The 21,350-nt window shown below is 48.6% G+C and overlaps 1 protein-coding gene across 1 annotated transcript in view; it reads left to right on the top strand.

The window, feature by feature from the left end:
- The window catches only part of vegfc (vascular endothelial growth factor C), a 95,889-nt gene that overhangs the window by 45,946 nt on the left and 28,593 nt on the right, over positions 1–21,350 (top strand). The window contains exon 2 of the mRNA XM_033018755.1: positions 11,589–11,796. Coding sequence (XP_032874646.1) covers positions 11,589–11,796 — 208 coding nt within the window. The remainder of the gene's footprint in view (positions 1–11,588; positions 11,797–21,350) is intronic.

Genomic DNA, 21,350 nt, shown 5'->3' with positions numbered 1-21,350 from the left:
CCTGATGGCTGTGGGGAAGTAGCTATTCCTGAACCTGGTTGTTGCAGTCTTCAGGCTCCTGTAGAAGGTAGCAGGGAGATGAGTGTGTGGCCAGGATGGTGTGGGTCTTTGTATTGTATTGTATTGTATTCAAATTTATTGTCATTGTCTCAGTTAGAGACAACGAAATGAATTTCCCTTACAGGCAGTATCATAAAAATAAAAACGTCATTTGATGATACTGCCAGCCTTTTTGAGGCAGCGACTGCGATAAATCCCCTCGATGGAAGGAAGGTCAGAGCCGATGATGGACTGGGCAGTGTTTACTACTTTTTGTAGTCTTTTCCTCTCCAGGGTGCTCAAATTGCCGAACCAAGCCACGATGCAACTGGTCAGCATGCTCTCTACTGTGCACCTGTAGAAGTTAGAGAGAGTCCTCCTTGACAAACCGACTCTCCGTAATCTTCTCAGGAAGTAGAGGCACTGATGAGCTTTCTTGATAATTGCATTAGTGTTCTCCCATTCCCTTCCCCATCCCTTCCCAATCATCTCTTGGCATTTGAAGATGCTTCACAAAGCATGTCGAAGACTTGTTACAATATATTTTATGCTATATTTTTGGATATTATTTAACATTTTGGAATAAAAGAGGGATAAAGAGGTCATTGGGACAGCACGGTGGCGTAAACTATGGGTGCTGTCTGTATGGAGTTTGCACGTACTCCCAGTGACCACGTGGGTTTTCTCCGGGTTCTCCAGTTTCTTCCCACACTCCAAAGACGTAGAGGTTTGTAGGTTAATTGACTTCTGTAAAATTGTAAATTGTCCCTAGTGTGTAGGATAGTGCTGGTGTTCCCGTGCAGGTCTATAGTACCTGCCCACTGCTGATTATCCCCAATCAGTACCCCGTTCCTGCCTTCTCCCCATATCCCCTGACTCCGCTATCTTTAAGAGCCCTATCTAGCTCTCTCTTGAAAGTATCCAGCGAACCGGCCTCCACCGCCCTCTGAGGTAGAGAATTCCACAGACTCACAACTCTCTATGTGAAAAAGTGTTTCCTCATCTCCATTCTAAATGGCTTACCCCTTATTCTTAAACTGTGGCCCCTGGTTCTGGACTCCCCCAACATCGGGAACATGTTTCCTGCCTCTGGCGCGTCCAAACCCTTAATAATCTTATATGTTTCAATAAGATACCCTCTCATCCTTCTAAACTCTAGATTACACAAGCCCAGCCGCTCCATTCTATCAACACATCCGGGAATTAACCTCGTGAACCTACGCTGCACTCCCTCAATAGCAAGAATGTCCTTCCTCAAATTTGGAGACTTAAACTGCACACAATACTCCAGGTGTGGTCTCACTAGGGACCCGTACAACTGCAGAAGGACCTCTTTGCTCCTATGCTCAACTCTTCTTGTTATGAATGCCAACATGCCATTCGCTTTCTTCACTACTTGCTGTACCCGCATGCTTACTTTCATAGACTGATGATCAAGGACCCCCAGATCCCATTGTACAACGTTGGATGTTGTGGGCTGAAGGGCCTGTTCCTGTTCTATGGTTCCATGTACAATGGGATTAGTTCAGCGGTCCTCATGGGCTCCCACTGACAGGGAAGAAACTCCACAGCTGAGTGTTTCTTTGTGGCTCCTTGTGTTCGAGTCTTTAAGTAAGAATGTACAGATAAAACCACGCCCCCAATTAGTGGTTGGGGGATTGCAGAGGGTAAGGTATGAAAGTATGTTCCCTCGTGCATTAGAATGCTGGGCATTGATCCGAACTCTCTGAATCACTGCGTGTGGGATGACTTCAAATGTACGTTTAAGAGGCTGGTGGTGAAATAAATATTATTCCATTCGGTTGTGAAATATTTTCTTAGATTTCTGGATGATTAAGAATAAACACAGGGATTAATTGAAAAAATAACTGGACTGAAGATATGATTTGTGTGTCAAGTGATTGACTGTGAGCGTGTCTCCCCCATGCCCAACAGCTGGCCATTGTAAACATTGACCGGGGTGGGCAAGTGGAAACGCTGGCCTGATAAAGTAGCGATCAATGTGCAACATGCTGGTTTAAACCAAATGTAGACACAGAATGCTGGAGTAACTCAGCGGGTCAGGCAGCATCTGTGGAGAACATGGATAGGTGACGTTTCACAGAGTGCTGGAGTAACTCAGCGGGTCAGGCAACATCTGTGGAGAACATGGATAGGTGACGTTTCACAGAGTGCTGGAGTAACTCAGCGGGTCAGGCAACATCTGTGGAGAACATGGATAGGTGACGTTTCACAGAGTGCTGGAGTAACTCAGCGGGTCAGGCAGCATCTGTGGAGAACATGGATAGGTGACGTTTCACAGAGTGCTGGAGTAACTCAGCGGGTCAGGCAGCATCTGTGGAGAACATGGATAGGTGACGTTTCACAGAGTGCTGGAGTAACTCAGCGGGTCAGGCAGCATCTGTGGAGAACATGGATAGGTGACGTTTCACAGAGTGCTGGAGTAACTCAGCGGGTCAGGCAGCATCTGTGGAGAACATGGATAGGTGACGTTTCACAGTGCTGGAGTAACTCAGCGGCTCAGGCAGCATCTGTGGAGAACATGGATAGGTGACGTTTCACAGAGTGCTGGAGTAACTCAGCGGGTCAGGCAGCATCTTTTGAGAGAATGAATGGTCTCCATTCTTCCTCTCCTTGAGTTACTCCAGCTTCTTGTGTCTAAAGTAGGAAACAATCTCTGTTCATTAAAACAAATGACCGGCTGTGACATGTTTAGATTCAGCACTTATGGCCATGTCAGCACAACTCTGGGAACAAATTGCCTCATTACTTCATTATGAGCAAAGATAAATATTCATGTTTGACTTTTTTTCACAGGAGAGACCATGTTGAATGAAAGAGGACCTTGTTAGGTTTAATGCGTGGGAAAGAACTGCAGATGCTGGCTAACACCGAAGAAAGACAGAAAAAGCTGGAGTAACTCAGTGGGTCAGGCATCGTCCCGACCAAAAACCTCACCCATTCCTTCTCTCCAGAGGTGCTGCCTGTCCCGCTGAGTTACTCAAGCTTTTTGTGTCTATTATTAGGTTTAAACTTCACTTTAGAAATAGAGACTTTAAAGAGATCCAGGGCGGAAACAAGCCCTTCAGCCCACTAAGACAGTGCCGATCAGCGATCACCCCGTACACCAGCACTATCCGACACAGCAGGGACAACTTACACTTTTACCAAAGCCAACTAATCTACAAACCCGCAAGTGTTTGGAGTGTGGAAGGTAACCAGAGCACCCGGTGAAAACCCACGCGGCCAGAGGGAGAACATATTGTACAAACGCGGTAGACAGCACCCGTAGTCGGGATCTGGCTCTGTGAGGCCGCAACTCTACCGCTGCACCACCGTGCCGCCCTGAAGAGTTTACAGGCATAGAGTGATACAGCACGGAAGCAGGCCCTTCGGCATCTTGTTTATGCCGATCAAGATGCCCAGTCTACATTAGTTCCACATGCCTGCACGGCCGATATCCTCCTAAAGTTTGCCTATCCATGTACCTGTCCAAATGTCTCTTAAATGTTGTTCTTGTATCTGCTCGACCACCTCCTCTAGTAATTTATTCCATATACCCACCACCCACTGTGTGAATAAGTTACCCCGCTGATTCCTATTACATCTTTCCCCTCTCAGCTTAAACCTAGTTCTGGTTCTTGATTCCCCGACTCTGGATAAAAGACTGTGTACATTCACTCTGTCTATCCCCCTCATTGTCGTATACATCTCTATAAGATCACCCCTCATCCACCTGTGCTCCACGGAATCAAGTCCTCGGTTCGAGTTTATTATTGTCACATGTACGGTCATACAGTGAAAACCTTTGTTTTGTGTGCCATGTAAACATATTAGATAATATTACACATTAATACAATCAAGTCAAACTCAACAACAGGTAGAGGAAAGGGGAAGATACAGAGTGCAGAATATAGTTCTCAACATTGTAGCGCATCAGTTCCAGAGACAAAGTCCAATGTCCGCAATGGGGTAGAGGTGAATCGGACAGTACCCTAGCTTATGGAAGGGTCGTTTAGACGCATGATTATAGAGGGGAAGCAGCTATTTTTCGTGCATCTTAACGTATCATCCTTAATCTATGTGACGGTGGGGTTATTGAGGTGCTAGGCTGGGAAATATTCCATTGTACAGTTTATCCAGAATAGACAGACAGTTGAAGAATACACAACTCCGTTGATCCTCTCTGAAGGCAGTAATAATGAACTAACATTGGGAAACATTTGTTGTAGTCATTTGACCTTTGCAGCGTGGAAACAGGCCCTTCAACCCAACTTGTCAATGCTGACCAAGTTGGCATTCTGGACTAGTCCCATTTGCCTGCATTTGGCCCACATCCCTCTAAAGCAGGGGAGGGCAACCTTGTTCTGCATAGGGGCCAGGACGCATGTCTGTGAGCGGAAGGCGGGCCACATCTATCATGTGTGCACATGGATCCCGCCCCGGATGGCAGGCATCAAATCACGTGTTCACAGAAGGTAGACAAAGATGCTGGAGAAACTCAGCAGGTGAGGCAGCCTCATGCAATCCTTGCATATCTCACCCACTGAGTTTCTCCAGCATTTTTGTCTACCTTTGATTTTTCCAGCATCTGCAGTTCTTTCTTAAACGTGTTCACAGAAGGTGCGCGGCCATGCTGGCGGCTTTGCACAGGTTGCGGTACTGCCAGAGCTCGGCGCTCGGCGGGCCGGATGATTAAGGGATACGGGCCGCATTCGGCCCGAGGGCCGTAGGTTGCCGACCCCGGCTCCCACCAGGTATCTGTCCAAATATTTTTTTAAAGTTGTAATAGTACCCGCTTCCACAGCTTCCTCTGACAGCTCGGTCCAGATACAGACGATGCTCAGAGTGAACAAGTTGTCCCTGAGGTCCCTCGTAAATCTCTCCGCTCTCACCTTTATCCTGTGCCCTCTAGTTTTGGAATCCTCTATGCTGGGACAAAGACTGTGAGCGTTCACTTTATCCGTGCCCCTCATGATCGTGTACACCTCAATAAGGTCAACCACTGGCCTCCTACACTCCAAAGAACAAAGTCGCAGCCTAGCTAACCTCAAAACTCCAGCTCACAAAATATCAAAGTTACACACAAAATGCTGAAGTAACTCAGCAGGTCAGGTGGCATCAGCTGCTGCCTGTGCCGCTGAGTTACTCCGGCATTTTGTGACTATCTTCAGTGTAAACCAGCATATGCAGTTCCTTCCTACACATCTCATGAATCATCAGTCTGAAGAAGGGTCTTGACCTGAAACGTCACCCATTCCTTCTCTCCGGAGATGTTGCCTGCCCACGCTGAGTTTTTGTGTCTATCCCATGAACCATTTCCTTCCAGTCCACCACCTAGGAGTGAGATTTATTTCAGGGTGAAGTTATTCATTGTTGTGGGCAAGTTGCCAGAATAGCAGGGATGAAGTTAAAGGAAGCGATGATATGGGAGTATGGCTGGGAGTTTTACGAGAACAAAGTGATTTGGGAGTTCCTGGTGGGGAACCTTGTAGGTAACTGCTCAGATCAGTACAGAGATCGTTACTAGTCAGTCAGGAAAATCATTACAGGTGCGACTATAATCATGTATTGTCTTTCTGCTGACTGGAGAGCGCGCCACAAAGCTTTTCACTGTACCTCGATACACGTGACATATAAACTAAACTGTGTAGCTGTGAGAGAATCGAGAGGATCAGAGAATCAAAGCATCCCTTTGATCACAGACGTGTGCCCTGCACTTACAACAGTTTGTTGTTTCAAGTTGGTTTAGGTCCCCGGGCACTCATTTTCATTTTACACTCGACTCCCTCTGCAACAACATCAGGCCACTTTCAGGGAATTTGTTACGCTGATAACTCAAAGGAATTTTGTTCTTTAGTTTAGTTTAGAGACACAGCGTGGAAACAGGGCCTTTGGCCCACCGAGTCCGCGCCGACCAGTGATCCCCGCACATTAACACTACCCTACACACACTAAGGACAATTTGTACCGTCAATTAACCTACAAACCTGCACGTCTTTGGAGTGTGGGAGCAAACCAGTGATCTCGGAGAAAAGACACGCAGGTCACGGGGAGAACAGGCAAACTCCGTACAGACAGCATGTAGTGATATATTGTGAAAGACAGGCATTGTAAATTGCTGCCCATTGCAGGTGCGGTAATGGTGTTTACCTGGTACAGGTGTTTACCTGTCCAGCATTGCGTGAATATTCGACCTGATCGCAGGCCTTTCCCTTCGTCTCCTCCACTGACTTCTTTGTCAACTTTGACCTCTTTTAAATGTTCCTCTCTTGCCTTTCCCATTTCCAACAAAACCTCATCAAAGTCATAAACATTTAAAAGACACCTGGACAGGTACATGGATAGGACAGGTTCGGAGGGATAATAATAACAATAATAATAATAATAATAATAATAATAATAATAATAATAATAATAATAATAATAATAATAATAATAATAATAATAATAATAATAATAATAATAATAATAATAATAATAATAATAATATATTTTATTGTCATTGCACATCAGTGCAACGGGATTTAGTATGCAGCTTCCATCCGATGTCAAAAAAATAAATATATAAACTGTGCGACGTGACCATCTGAGGGAGACAGTCCAGGGGGGGTGGGGGGCACTCAGCAGGGCCGGTTCAGAGCCGCTATAGCTCTGGGAATGAAGCTGTTTCTGAGTCTGGAGGTTCGGGCATAGAAGGCCTTGTAACGTCTGCCGGAAGGAAGTATTTCGAACAATCCATTACAAGGGTGTGAGGAGTCTTTATGGATGCTGATGGCGTTCCTGAGGCACCGTGTGTGGTAGATGCCCTCCAAGGCTGGTAGCTGTGTCCCAATAATCTTCTGCGCTATGTGGACGACGCGCTGAAAAGCTCTCCTCTCCGCCTCCGTGCAGCTGAGATACCACATAGAGATGCCATACGTTAATATGCTCTCTGTGGTGCAGCGGTAGAACGTTGTCAGCAGCTGTTGGGGCAGACCAGTCTTTTTTAATGTCCTCAGGAAGAACAGTCGTTGCAGAGCCTTCTTGACCAGCGCAGCGGTGTTGGTGGACCATGTGAGGTCCTCTGAAATGTGAGTGCCTAGAAACTTAAAGCAGGACACTCTCTCCACACTTTCACCATAGATGGAGATTGGGGCGTATTCTCCATTATGGGACCTCCTGAAGTCAATAATCAGCTCCTTGGTCTTGGAGGTGTTTAGTGCCAAGTTGTTATTGGCGCACCAGTCCGCCAGGTTCTGCACCTCCGCTCTGTAGTTTGTTTCATCACCGTTGGTGATCAGCTCAATCACTGTTGTGTCGTCTGCAAACTTGACAATGGTGTTGGTGTCGAATGCAGGAACACAGTCGTGAGTGAAGAGGGAGTAGAGCATGGGGCTTAGTACACAGCCCTGTGGTGTGCCGGTGCTCAGGGTGATAGTGGAGGACAGGTGCGGGCCCAGTCTCACTGCCTGCGGTCGCTCCGTCAGAAAATCTATGGGCCAAACTCAAACAGGTGGGACTAGTGTAGCTGGGACATGTCGGTCAGTGTGGGCAAGTTGGGCCGAAGGGCCTGTTTCCATTCTGTATCACTCTATGAGTCCACATTGGACCCCAGCTGTGGGAAGAGGTAGAGTTATGGACGCTACACTACAGGAGACATGTGATGGTGTATGAGGGATTATTACACAAGGGAAGTGTAAGGAGGTGCAATTAGAGCCATTTAGAACGGAGACGAGGAAACACTTTTTCTCACAGAGTGGTGAGTCTGTGGAATTCTCTGCCTCAGAGGGCGGTGGAGGCAGGTTCTCTGGATACTTTCAAGAGCTAGATAGGGCTCTTAAAGTTAGCGGAGTCAGGGGATATGGGGAGAAGGCAGGAACGGGGTACTGATTGGGGATGATCAGCCATGATCGCATTGAATGGCGGTGCTGACTCGAAGGGCCGAATGGCCTACTCCTGCACCTATTGTCTATTGTCTGTTGCCCGGATTGGAGAATTATGAGGAGAAACATTGCGGGTCAGGATTGTTTTCTTTCTAATAAGCAAGTTGGAGGGAAGATGTGACCCCTGGGTATAGAAGTGAGGCCCAGACATGGTGAACGGCAAGAACACATTCCCCTCATTAGAGAAGGCAACATTCACAGGGCACTGATCTGAATATTTAGCCAGAGGGGGGTAAATCTGTGGTATTCATTGCCACAGATTCTCCAGGTTCCTATCTATGTCCCTGCCTAAATGTGGAGGCCAAGTCATTGGTATTTTTAAAGCGGGATTGTCAGATTCTTGATCATTATGGGTGTCAGGGGCTATGGGGAGAAGGCCGGAGAATGGGATTGAGAGTGAAAAAGGGAGAAAACTCCATGTCCTCCTGCACTCCAAGGAATAAGGTCCTAATTCCTCCACCCATGACCCTCTGCCTCCTTGGTTTTGGATCCAATTAGCGAACTCACCTCACATCTCATTGAGTCATAGTGCCACACAGCATGGAAACAGGCCCTTCGGCCCACCTTGCCCATGCTGATCAACATGCCCCATCTACACTAGTCCCACTTGCCCACATTTGGTCCATATCCCTCTAAACCTGTCCGATCCATGTACCTGTCTAAATGTCTCTTAAACATTGTGATATATTCTGTACTATCCCACATGCCAGCGGTAGAGTTGCTGCCTCACAGCGCCGGTGTCCCGGGTTCCATCCTGACTACGGGTGCTGTCTGTACGGAGTTTGTACGTTCTCCCCGTGACCTGTGTGGGTTTTCTCTGAGATCTTCGGTTTCTTCCCACTCTCCAAAGACGTACAGGTTTGTATGTTAATTGGCTTGGTATCAATGTAAAAATTGTCCCCAGTGTGTGTAGGATAGTGTTAATGTGCGGGGATCGCTGGTCGGGGCTGTATATTTAACATTTTGAACTAGCCTCCATGCGAGCCCTTGTCAATCGCTTCATTAACACCCACCTTCACCACTGCCTTCATCACTCACCCCAGTTACCTGCTCACAGAACTCAGTCAAGTTAGTGAGTCAGGAGGTCCCTACAAAGAGCCACGCTGACCAGACCAGACCATCCCTGACCAGACCAGACCACCCCTGACCAGACCATCCCTGACCAGACCATCCCTGACCAGACCATCCCTGACCAGACCAGACCATCCCTGACCAGACCATCCCTGACCAGACCACCCTTGACCATCCCTGACCAGACCATCCCTGACCAGACCACCCTTGACCATCCCTGACCAGACCATCCCTGACCAGACCAGACCAGACCATCCCTGATCTATAAAACGTGACTCTCGGAACTTCTGCAACTATCTCCCTGCCACTACCATAACGAGTAAGGATCAATGAAGAAGAAGTATAGGTGATCTTCACCCATTCCTTCTCTCCAGAGATGCTGTCTGACCCGCTGAGTTACTCCAGCTTTTTGTGTCTGTCTTCACTTTAAACCAGCATCTGCAGTTCCTTCCCACATAAGGGTGAATGAAAGTTGGCATTGAGAACATTAAATCTTTCCCCCCCCCCCCCACCTTAAACCTATGTCCTCTGGTTCTCGATTCCTCTACTCTGGGTGAAAATATCTGGGCGTCTACCCGATCTATTCCTCTCGTGATCTTGTACTCCTCTGTAAGTTCACCCCTCATCCTCCTGCGCTCCACGGAATAGAGTCCCAGCCTACTCAACCTCTCCCTGTAGCTCAGGCCCTCTGGTCCTGGCAACATCCTCGTGAATCTTCTCTGTACCCCTTTCAGCTTAACCACCTCTTCCCTATAACATGGTGCCCAAAACTGGACACAATGTGGCCTCGCCAACAATGTCTTGTTTCTAGAATAAACTTCCCCCGAAACAATCCAAGCACATTTAAATAACTTGATGCCATCCATCGACAAGCTGCTGTGATACGATGCTACAATGCTGAGAACTATATTCTGCACTCTGTATCTTCCCCTTTGATCTACCTATTGCGCTTGAGTTTGGCTCGATTGTATCTATGTATGGTATATCTGACCTGTAGCACGCAAAACCGAAGCTTTTCATGACAATAATAATTATAAGGTAGACAAAAATGCTGGAGGAACTCAGCGGGTGCGGCAGCATCTATGGGGTGAAGGAAATAGACAACGTTTCGGGCCGAAACGCTTTTCGAACGTCGCCTATTTCCTCATTCTGACAGTGGAGGAGGCCCAGGACAGAAAGGTCAGTGTGGGAACGGGAGGGCGAGTTGAAGTGTTTGGGCTCAGGTTCTGTTCTGCTCATTTCACAGCCCAGTTCTGGTAACGTCACTGAGCGTCAGATTGGTTAATTACCGACTGATTGCAACAACGAGTGTGAATGTCAACCATTTCCTGTGCACTCTGCTTCCCGTGTGAATGCAGAGAGCGTGCAGTGAAAACTGTCACTGTGTCAGCCAGCCCGGCCTGTCCACACCCCAGCAGTATCAACATTGACTTCATCCCCTCTCTCTCCATCCCCCCCCCCCCCCGCCCATCATCCAACTGTCGTCCTGGTGAGCTTCATTGTCTGTATAACGTTGTCACCTCGACACCAATGGCCTGTTTGAAGAAGGGTCTCAACCCGAAACGTCACCTCTTCCTTCGCTCCATAGATGCTGCCTGACCCGCTGAGTTACTCCAGCACTCTGTGAAACGTCACTATCCATGTTCTTCACAGATGCTGCCTGACCCGCTGAGTTACTCCAGCACTCTGTGAAACGTCACCTATCCATGTTCTCCACAGATACTGCCTGACCCACTGAGTTACTCCAGCACTCTGTGAAACGTCACCTATCCATGTTCTCCACAGATGCTGCCTGACCCACTGAGTTACTCCAGCACTCTGTGAAACGTCACCTATCCATGTTCTCCACAGATGCTGCCTGACCCGCTGAGTTACTCCAGCACCTTAAGTATAGTTCAGTGATATACCTTTAACCCAAGGAGTCCCTGCCAACCAACAATCTCCCGTACACTAGCAGCATCCTACAATCTAGAGAAGCCAATCTTCACATCTTTGGAGTGTTGAAGGACAATGGAGAACTCGGGGAAATCCCACATGGATATCTTAGATCGGGCTTTACTGACTTTATCTTGCACTAAATGTTATTCCTTTATCCTGTATCTGTACACTGGACCTCAATTGTAATCATGTATTGTCTTTCCGCTGACTGGTTAGCACGCAACAAAAGCTTTTCACTGTACCTCAGCACAGGCCCACTGAGTCGACACTGACTAGCGATCCCCGCACACTAACGCTATCCTACACACTTTGGCCAATTTATAATTTTTACCGAAGTCAATTAACCAAGAAACCCGCATGTCTTTGGAGTGTGGGAGGAAACCAGAGCACCCGGAGAAAACCCACGTGGTCACGGGGAGACGGGACAAACTCCGTACAGACAGCACCTGTAGTCAGGATGGGACCCGGGTCTGTGGCGCTGTGAGGCAGCAACTCTACCCGCTGCACCACCACAGTGGTTTCTCACCGTGTGTGGCTCTAGGTGGGTGAATGTGGGCAGTTGCCCGCCTAACCGCAGCTCTCTCATGTTGCCCCCCCCCCCCCCCTGTCCTCCAGGGCCGTAGGAACAGAGAGCTGGAGCAGCAGCTACGTTCAGTGTCCAGCGTTGACGAGCTGATGGCCATCTTTTACCCGGAGCACTGGAAGATGCTGCGATGCCAGTCCCAGGGTGGACATCCCCAGTACCGGGGTGCTGGGCTCAGCACCGCCTCAGAGGAGCCAGTCGTCTACGCCGCCTCCTTCTACAACCCCGAGATCCTGAAAAGTAAGTCCCGCTCTCTAACTAACCCGTCTGCGCCGGCCCGCCGGGCCTGACCATGAAATACAGGCCCACCACCGATTACCCTGCACCCTTGCTTCCAGAACCTTCTGGGATTGCCCACTGTGTCGGAACAATAGGGGTCAGGGCCTCTGAGGGTGTCCAACGGTACCAGAACGTTCCGTCTAGGCCGCCGAGGGCCCGAGACACACGGGCCCCGCGTAGTTGTCCGTGGGAGTCGGCTACGGGAACGGATTTGCCGGCCGCAACCGGGCCGGAGTTCCAGAGTCCCAGCCGCAGGGGGGGAGGGGGGGAAAATCCCACCCGCCGACTGGCCGCGGAACTCCCGGTGAGGTCGAGGTCAGCGCGGAACTCCCGGTGAGGTCGGGATCGACCACCTCTCCCGGCCTGGCGGACACGTTGTCGGGGGGGGGGGGGGGGGGGGGGATTTCAAGCGCGTTCTCATAATTTTGTCCGGGCCAAAGGAGGAGCCTGATCACCAGTTGCCGGAAACTCAGTGGTGGACCTGTACTTGAAATTGTAAAGTGTCTCTCTGTAATTTAGTCAGCCCCATCTACGGAATGTTCCAGTCACTGATAAACTATCTTCAGCTGAACAAACTTGCCAGCCTCGCCCTTTCCTCGCCCCCCCTGGCCCACTAACACCTACATTCCTTCCTCCAGCTTCACATTTCACTCCCACCCTCTCCTCGTCTCACACCTTGTGTCGTCACCTCTGGCCTTTGTCCAAACATCGTCCAATCTAATCCCTCCTGACCTTTAAGAGTAAGGATTAAACCATTTAGAACGGAGATGAGGAAACACTTTTTCACACAGAGAGTTGTGAGTCTGTGGAATTCTCTGCCTCAGAGGGCGGTGGAGGCGGGTTCTCTGGATGCTTTCAAGAGAGAGCTAGATAGGGCTCTTAAAGATAGCGGAGTCAGGGGATATGGGGAGAAGGCAGGAACGGGGTACTGATTGTGGATGATCAGCCATGATCACATTGAATGGCGGTGCTGGCTCGAATGGCCGAATGGCCTACTCCTGCAACCATTGTCTATTGACCTCATACACCTGTCAATCTCCAGGCTTTGGTTCCCACCCCCTCCCACTTCTCCTCCAGCTTTATTCCCCATCTAAAGTCAGTCTGACTGAAGAAGGGTTCAGAACCGGACGTCACCTATCCATGTTCTCCACAGATGCTGCCTGACCCGCTGAGTTACTCCAGCACTCTGTGAAACGTCACCTATCCATGTTCTCCACAGATGCTGCCTGACCCGCTGAGTTACTCCAGCACTCTGTGTCTTTTTTTGTGAATCAGCATCTGTGGTTTCTTGTCATAGAGTGGTGCAGCGTAGAGAAAGGCCCTTGTGTGTAAAGTTTTCACGTGATTAAGGAAATAGAAACATAGGATGCCTGACCAGCAAGTTATGATTTTTAGTTTGATAGTTCCCATGTTGTATAACTCAATGACATCATTGCCCATTGTACAAATCCAGCCCATTGTACGTGCATGTGCTCACTACACTGATTCCGTTTAACCTGTGGACATTTTCTGCTTATTTTAGACCAATTCCTCCTCACATCTCCCCTTCTATCTCTCTCGTATTAAATGATCATGTGCTCCTGTGTCAATGCTCCTGTGTTGCAGCCCGACTGAAATGTTTATAGTGTGGTGGCCATCACCTGTGCATATGCCCTATAGCCCAACTTGCCCACACCGACCAACATGCCCCATCTACATGTCCCACCTGCCTGCATTCGGCCCGTTTCCCTCTAAACCTGTCCTCTCCATGTACCTGTCTCAATGTTTGATAGTCCTTGCCTCTAGCAGCTCATTCCATTCACCCACCACCCTCTGTGTGAAAATGTTACTCCCCAGGCTCCTGTTAAATCTTGCCCCTCTCACCTTAAACCTGGTCTTTGATTCCTCTACTCTGGGCAAGAGACTGTGTGCGTCTACCCGATCTATTCCTCTCAAGATTTTGTGCACCTCGAAAAGATCAGCCCTCATGCTCCTGCATTCCACAACCAAGTCTGTTCAACCTCAGCCAGTGGCTAAATCTTTGTAATCCCGGCATTGTTCTGGTAAACCCCCTCTACACCCTCTCCAAAGCCTTCCCATCCTTCCTATAATAGGGGCGACCGGAACTGCACGCAATTCTCCAAGTTCAGCCTGACCAAAGTCCTACAGAGCTGCATCATGACTTCCTGACTCCAATACCCAATGATTTGGCGTGCACTGAATTGGTGTTGGATTAGCGTGAGGTTTGTTACAGACTCCAAACTCCTAGGGAACTGGTTCCGTTCTCAATTAATCTATGAATTCAGATCTTATGTGGCAGCTCAGGAAATTAAATCCAAGCAGCTAAATAAACATGCAACTTAAAAATAAAACAAAGTTTCTATAAGTAATGGTCTCTGTGGAGTTCCTGAATTTTAATTGAATAAAAGGCATCCGGAAGAGAAGGAATTTCCCTTCACAGACCCAAGGCTGTGAATTCTCCAAGTTTAGGTGACTGACTACAACCCACCCCTTCCTTCCTCCCTCTCTCCCCCGTGACCCACCCATTTCCCCCACAATATTGTCATGGGAACATGAGGGGCAACTTCATCCACACCGAGGGTGGTGGGCACATGGAGAGCACAGATTTACAGGGATATGAGCCAAACGCGGATGGATGGGACTAGTGTAGATGGGACATGTTGATCTACCCCTCATCCTGGCCAAATTGGGGTGTGGCAAGTGACTCTGTGCACCTACCCGATCTATTCCTCTCATGATCTTATACACCTCCATACGATCATTCCTCATCCTCCTGTGCTCCAAAGAATAGAGTCCCAGCCTGCTCAACCTCTCCCTGTAGCTCACACCCTCTAGTCCCGGCAACATCCTCGTAAATCTTCTCTGCACCCTTTCAAAATTGACAATATCTTTCCTAAAACATGGTGCCCAGAACTGAACACAATATTCTAAATGCAACCTCACCAATGTCTTATACAACTGCAACATGACCTCCCAACTTCTAGACTCAACACTCTGGCTGATGAGGGCCAATGTGCCAAAAGCCTTTTTGACCACCTTATCTACCTGCGACTCCACCTTCAAGGAACCAATTTCTAGATCCCTCTGCTCTACAACACTACCCAGAGGCCGACCATTCACTATGTAGGTTCTGTCCTTGTTCGGCTTCCCAAAATGCAACACCTCACACTTCTCTGTATTAAATTCCATCAACCATTCCTCCGCCCACCTGGCCAATCGATCCAGATCCTGCTGCAATGTTTAACATTTGTCTCATCAACCTCTGTGCCTGACCTCTGTAACCCTGCGGTTCATACAGTGATGGACTCCACATCCCTTGAGTTAACGTTCAGTGAACAGAAATAGAAACTAAGGGAAGCCATTTCAGACATTTAGAAAGCAGACTGACTGCTTGCATCACAGCTTGGGAACAGCTCTGCCCAAGACCACAAGAAACTGCAGAGAGTTGTGGATATAGCCCAGTCCATCACACAGACCACACTCCCCACCATTGTAGATGTAGCCCAGTCCATCACACAGACCACACTCCCCACCATTGTAGATGTAGCCCAGTCCATCACACAGACCACACTCCCCACCATTGTAGATGTAGCCCAGTCCATCACACAGACCACACTCCCCACCATTGTAGATGTAGCCCAGTCCATCACACAGACCACACTCCCCACCATTGACTCCATCTACACTTCCCGCTGGCTTGGGAAAGCAGCCGACATCATCAAAGACTTGTCCCTGTCCCACCCCGGTCATTCCTGCTTCTCCCCGCTCCCATCCGGCAGAAAGCACAGAAGCTTGAAAGCGCGCACCACCAGACTAAGGAACAGCTTCTTCCCCTCTGTTATTAGGCTTCTGAACGGTCCTTCCATAAGTTAGGGTACTGTCCGATTAGGGTTGCCAACTGTCCCGTATTAGCCGGGACATCCCGTATACACCATCCCGCATTAGTGATAATTTTTCAAAACTCTTTAGATTCTGGAGTAGTTCCTAAGGACTGGAGGGTAGCTAATGTAACCCCACTTTTTAAAAAGGGAGGGAGAGAGAAAACAGGGAATTACAGACCAGTTAGTCTAACGTCGGTAGTGGGGAAAATTCTGGAGTCAGTTTTGAAAGATGGGATAGCAGCACATTTGGAAAGTGGTGAAATCATTGGACAAAGTCAGCATGGATTTATGAAAGGTAAATCATGTCTGATGAATCTTATAGAATTTTTCGAGGATGTAACTAGTAGAGTGGATAAGGGAGAACCAGTGGATGTGTTATATCTGGACTTTCAAAAGGCTTTCGACAAGGTCCCACATAAGAGATTAGTATACAAATTTAAAGCACACAGTATTGGGGGTTCAGTATTGATGTGGATAGAGAACTGGCTGGCAGACAGGAAGCAAAGAGTAGGAGTAAACGGGTCCTTTTCAGAATGGCAGGCAGTGACTAGTGGGGTACCGCAAGGCTCAGTGCTGGGACCCCAGCTATTTATAATATATATTAATGATCTGGATGAGGGAATTGAATGCAACATCTCCAAGTTTGTGAATGACACAAAGCTGGGGGGCAGCGTTAGCTGTGAGGAGGATGCTAGGAGGCTGCAAGGTGACTTGGATAGGTTGGGTGAGTGGGCAAATGCATGACAGATGCAGTATAATGTGGATAAGTGTGAGGTTATCCACTTTGGTGGCAAAAACAGCAAAGTAGACTATTATCTGAATGGTGGCCGATTAGGAAAAGGGGAGATGCAACGAGACCTGGGTGTCATGGTACACCAGTCATTGAAAGTAGGAATGCAGGTGCAGCAGGCAGTGAAGAAAGCAAATGGTATGTTAGCATTCATAGCAAAAGGATTTGAGTATAAGAGCAGGGAGGTTCTACTGCAGTTGTACAGGGTCTTGGTGAGACCACACCTGGAGTAATGCGTACAGTTTTGGTTTCCCAATCTGAGGAAAGACATTCTTGCCATAGAGGGAGTACAGAGAAGGTTCACCAGACTGATTCCTGGGATGGCAGGACTTTCATATGAAGAAAGACTGGATAGACTCGGCTTGTACACGCTAGAATTCAGAAGATTGAGGGGGGATCTTATAGAAACTTACAAAATTCTTAAGGGGTTGGACAGGCTAGATGCAGGAAGATTATTCCCGATGTTGGGGAAGTCCAGAACTAGGGGCCACAGTTTAAGGATAAGAGGGAAGTATTTTAGGACCGAGATGAGAAGATCATTTTTTACACAGAGAGTGGTGAGTCTGTGGAATTCTCTGCCACAGAAGGTGGTTGAGGCCAGTTCATTGGCTATATTGAAGAGGGAGTTAGATGTGGCCCTTGTGGCTAAAGGGATCAGGGGGTATGGAGAGAAGGCAGGGATGGGATACTGAGTTGGATGATCAGCCATGATCATATCGAATGGCGGTGCAGGCTCGAAGGGCCGAATGGCCTACTCCTGCACCTATTTTATATGTTTCTATGTATATTGGGCTAAATTGGTTTGTCCCGTACGGGACTGCCCTTGTCCCGTATTTGACCGCTACTACTCGGATCGAGGGGACTGTCGGGTCGGAGCGCCGCGTCCGGCCCCGCCTCATCCGTCCCAACGTAGTGCAGCCCATGGAGTGCAGCAGCAGCAGCAGCGCCTCGCCCGTGGCCCCGTCGATCGGCAGCCCAGCCAGCTGCCCGACCTTCGGACCTTCGCTTACCGCCGACACCACCACCGCCACTCCTTCTCATGGCCGATCATCGGTTCATGAGTTGGATGGGGTGCTGGACTTTGCGCATGACGTTGCGCGGCCCGGGCCAAAACTGCTCAGCTGGCCCGCCGGCTGGGCTTTGTGTGCAGTCCAGCACCCGGGCCAACTCATCATTCACTGAGTCGGTCAACGAATTGCCGTCAGGAATTTGTCCCGCATTTTGTCCATTTGTCCCCTATTTGGGAGTGAGAATGTTGGCAGCCCTATGTCCGATTCACCTCTACCCCATTGCGGACATTGGACTTTGTCTCTGGAACTGATGCGCTACAATGCTGAGAACTATATTCTGCACTCTGTATCTTCCCCTTTGCTCCACCTATTGCACTGGAGTTTGAAGTGATTGTATTTATGTATGATATTATCTGATCTGATTGGATAGGATGCCAAACAAAGCTATTTACTGAACATAGACACCGAGTGCTGGAGTAACTCAGCGGGTCAGGCAGCATCTGTGGAGAACATGGATAGGCGACGTTTCACAGAGTGCTGGAGTAACTCAGCGGGTCAGGCAGCATCTGTGGGGAACATGGATAGGTGACGTTTCACAGAGTGCTGGAGTAACTCAGCGGGTCAGGCAGCATCTGTGGAGAACATGGATAGGCGACGTTTCACAGAGTGCTGGAGTAACTCAGCGGGTCAGGCAGCATCTGTGGGGAACATGGATAGGTGACGTTTCACAGAGTGCTGGAGTAACTCAGCGGGTCAGGCAGCATCTGTGGGGAACATGGATAGGTGACGTTTTGGGTTGAGATGACTGATGGAGGGTTTGTACCCGAAACGTCACCCATTCCTTCTCTCCAGAGATGCTACCTGTTACTCTGGCATTTAGTGACCACCCTCTAAGTGAAGGCAGGAGAGATAGTAAACTTCACTCCTGGTACAATGGTGGTTCCGGAGCTGAGTTAGTCAGTTTAGTTTAGCTCTCCATCACTACACCATGCCTGGTTTTGCAGAATTGATATTGGCAATGCTTCACTGAATCTGACTGCGTTTCACTTTCTACACTTTCTACACCAACAACCATGTTGCCAGGACAAACATGACGTTGGACTGGGGTGGAGACGGGTTTGACGGCCATGGTTCACAAGGGCAGAAGTGCAAGGGGGAAGTTTACTTTCAGTGAGTTCTCCACTCTGACTCATACACTGGGCTCTCTGGGGATTGGATAATGACTTTTCCATTTGGAGTCCGGGAGAATATTTTTGGCCGGGATGTACATACCCAGTCATGTTCTGGCATCAATCCTCCCCAAACCAGCCAGAACAGCCCGCTTACTGAATGCTGAATCAGTCCATCTCACAACACATTGAATCTTTGACAATCTACTGACCTGTTTCCCATTATAGTGGTTCTGTTTTCAAAAGTTCATACGTTCGTGGAGCAGGCTTAGGCCATTCGGCCCATCAAGTCTCCTCTGCCATTCAATCATGGCTGATCTATCTCTCCCTCTCCATCTCTGTGTGAAAGTTAGATCCCATGGTGATCCAATGAGAGCTGAATGGATAGCAAATTGGCTCCATGGAAGGAAGCAGAGGGTGATGATGGAAGGTTGCTTCTCGGACTGGAGGCCTGTGACTAGCGGTGTTTCTCAGGGTTCGGTGCTGGGCCCGTTACTGTTTGTCATCTACATCAATAATTTGGATGAGAACATACAGGGCAAGATTAGCAAGTTTGCTGATGATACAAAAGTGAGTGGTTTTGCAGATAGTGAAGATGGTTGTGAACGATTGCAGCAGGATCTGGATCGATTGGCCAGGTGGGCGGAGGAATGGTTGATGGAATTTAATACGGAGAAGTGTGAGGTGTTGCATTTTGGGAAGTTGAACATGGGCAGGAACTCTATTCTAGTCTACATTGAGTAGGCTGGGACTATTCCATGGAGCGCAGGAGGATGAGGGGTGATCTTATAGCGCTGTATAATATCATGAGAGGAATAGATCGGGTAGAGGCACAGAGTCTCTTGCCCAGAGTAGGGGAATCGAGGACCAGAGGACATAGGTTTAAGGTGAAAGAGAAAACATTTAATAGGAATCTGAGGGGTAACTTTTTCACACAAAGGGTGGTGGGTGTGTGGAACAAGCTGCCAGAGGAGGTAGTTGAGGCTGGGACTATCGCAAGGTTTATGAAACAGTCAGACAGGTACATGGATAGGACAGGTTTGGAGGGAATGTACATAAGCTTGAAAGCGCACACCACCAGACTCAGGAACAGCTTCTTCCCCTCTGTTATCAGGCTTCTGAACGGCCCTTCCATAAGCTAGGGTACTGTCCGATTCACCTCTACCCCATTGCGGACATTGGACTTTGTCTGTGGAACTGATGCGTTACAATGCTGAGATTCTGCACTCTATATTCTGCACTCTGTATCTTCCCCTTTGCTCCACCTATTGGACTGGAGTTTGAAGTGATTGTAATTAGGTATGGTGTTATCTGATCTGATTTTTATAGCATTTAAAACAAAGATTTTTATTGTAACTTGGTACACGTAACAATAACACAGAACCTAAACCTCTCCCCATGGCCCCGCCAAGATAGATCTCACCGCAGAGACACAAAAAAGGTTGGACAACTCAGCCGCTCAGGAAGCAACTGGAGAAAAGGAATAGGTGACGTTTTAGGTCGAAACCCTCTAGCAGTCTGAAGAAGGGTCTCGACCCGAAACATCACCCATTCCTTCTCTCCAGAGGTGCTGCCTGCCCCGCTGAGTTACTCCAGCATTTTGTGTCTATCTTTGCTTTAAGTCAGCATCTGCAGTTCCTTCCTATTCACTAAAACTAAATGAATCTAACTCTGAAAGCAGTTGTTCAATTCAACATAAAAACTGAACACAGGTCAGCTTTAGTGACCTCTGCTACATTAATTTGAGGATTAAGATTCTTTTGAATTGGAAAGAAAAGAATACTTTGAAAGATGGAGACAATAGACAATACACAATAGGTGCAGGAGTAGGCCATTCGGCCCTTCGAGCCAGCACCGCCATTCAATGTGATCATGGCTGATCATCCCCAATCAGTACCCCGTTCCTGCCTTCTCCCCATATCCCCTGACTCCGCTATTTTTAAGAGCCCTATCTAGCTCTCTCTTGAAAGCATCCAGAGAACCTGCCTCCACCGCCCTGAGGCAGAGAATTCCACAAACTCCAGAGACCCTCTCTGGTGTCTATTTAAATGCATGAGACAAGATGCATCTCCTGTGAACCAGCATCTGCTGTTCCTTCCTACACCACATGGTAACACCATCCGAGACTCCCGCTCACTGCCACAGAGTCTCCTGTCCATCCACCTAGCGATTGCCTTCCCTACCACCCTCACCCTTCCCCGCAGTGCCTCAGCCCACGCCGTGAGTGAGGAATAATCAGCGGTGTTGGGACAGAGTGGACGGCTGGGCTGCTGGGGTTCATCAGTGAACCACCTCCTCCAGCCTCATGGCTCGTTGTGGTGTGGTCGTGATTCACTGATGCCAGGCACAGATGCCAGGCACTGCCTGTGTGTCCACCATACCACACCTGATGCCAGGCACTGCCTGTGTACACCATCATACCCCAGATGCCAGGCACTGCCTGTGTGTACACCATCCCACACCTGATGCCAGGCAATGCCTATGTGTCCACCATACCACACACTATACCAAAGCCAATGAACCTACAAAATGTTGGGGGAGTCCAGATCCAGGGGCCATAGTTTAAGAATAAGGGGTAAGCCATTTAGAACGGAGAAGAGGAAACACTTTTTCTCACAGAGAGTGGTGAGTCTGTGGAATTCTCTGCCTCAGAGGGCGGTGGAGG

This window comes from Amblyraja radiata, chromosome 3 (genome assembly GCF_010909765.2).
Source record: "Amblyraja radiata isolate CabotCenter1 chromosome 3, sAmbRad1.1.pri, whole genome shotgun sequence".
NCBI lineage: Eukaryota > Metazoa > Chordata > Chondrichthyes > Rajiformes > Rajidae > Amblyraja > Amblyraja radiata.
This window is presented reverse-complemented; position numbering and strand designations above follow the sequence as displayed.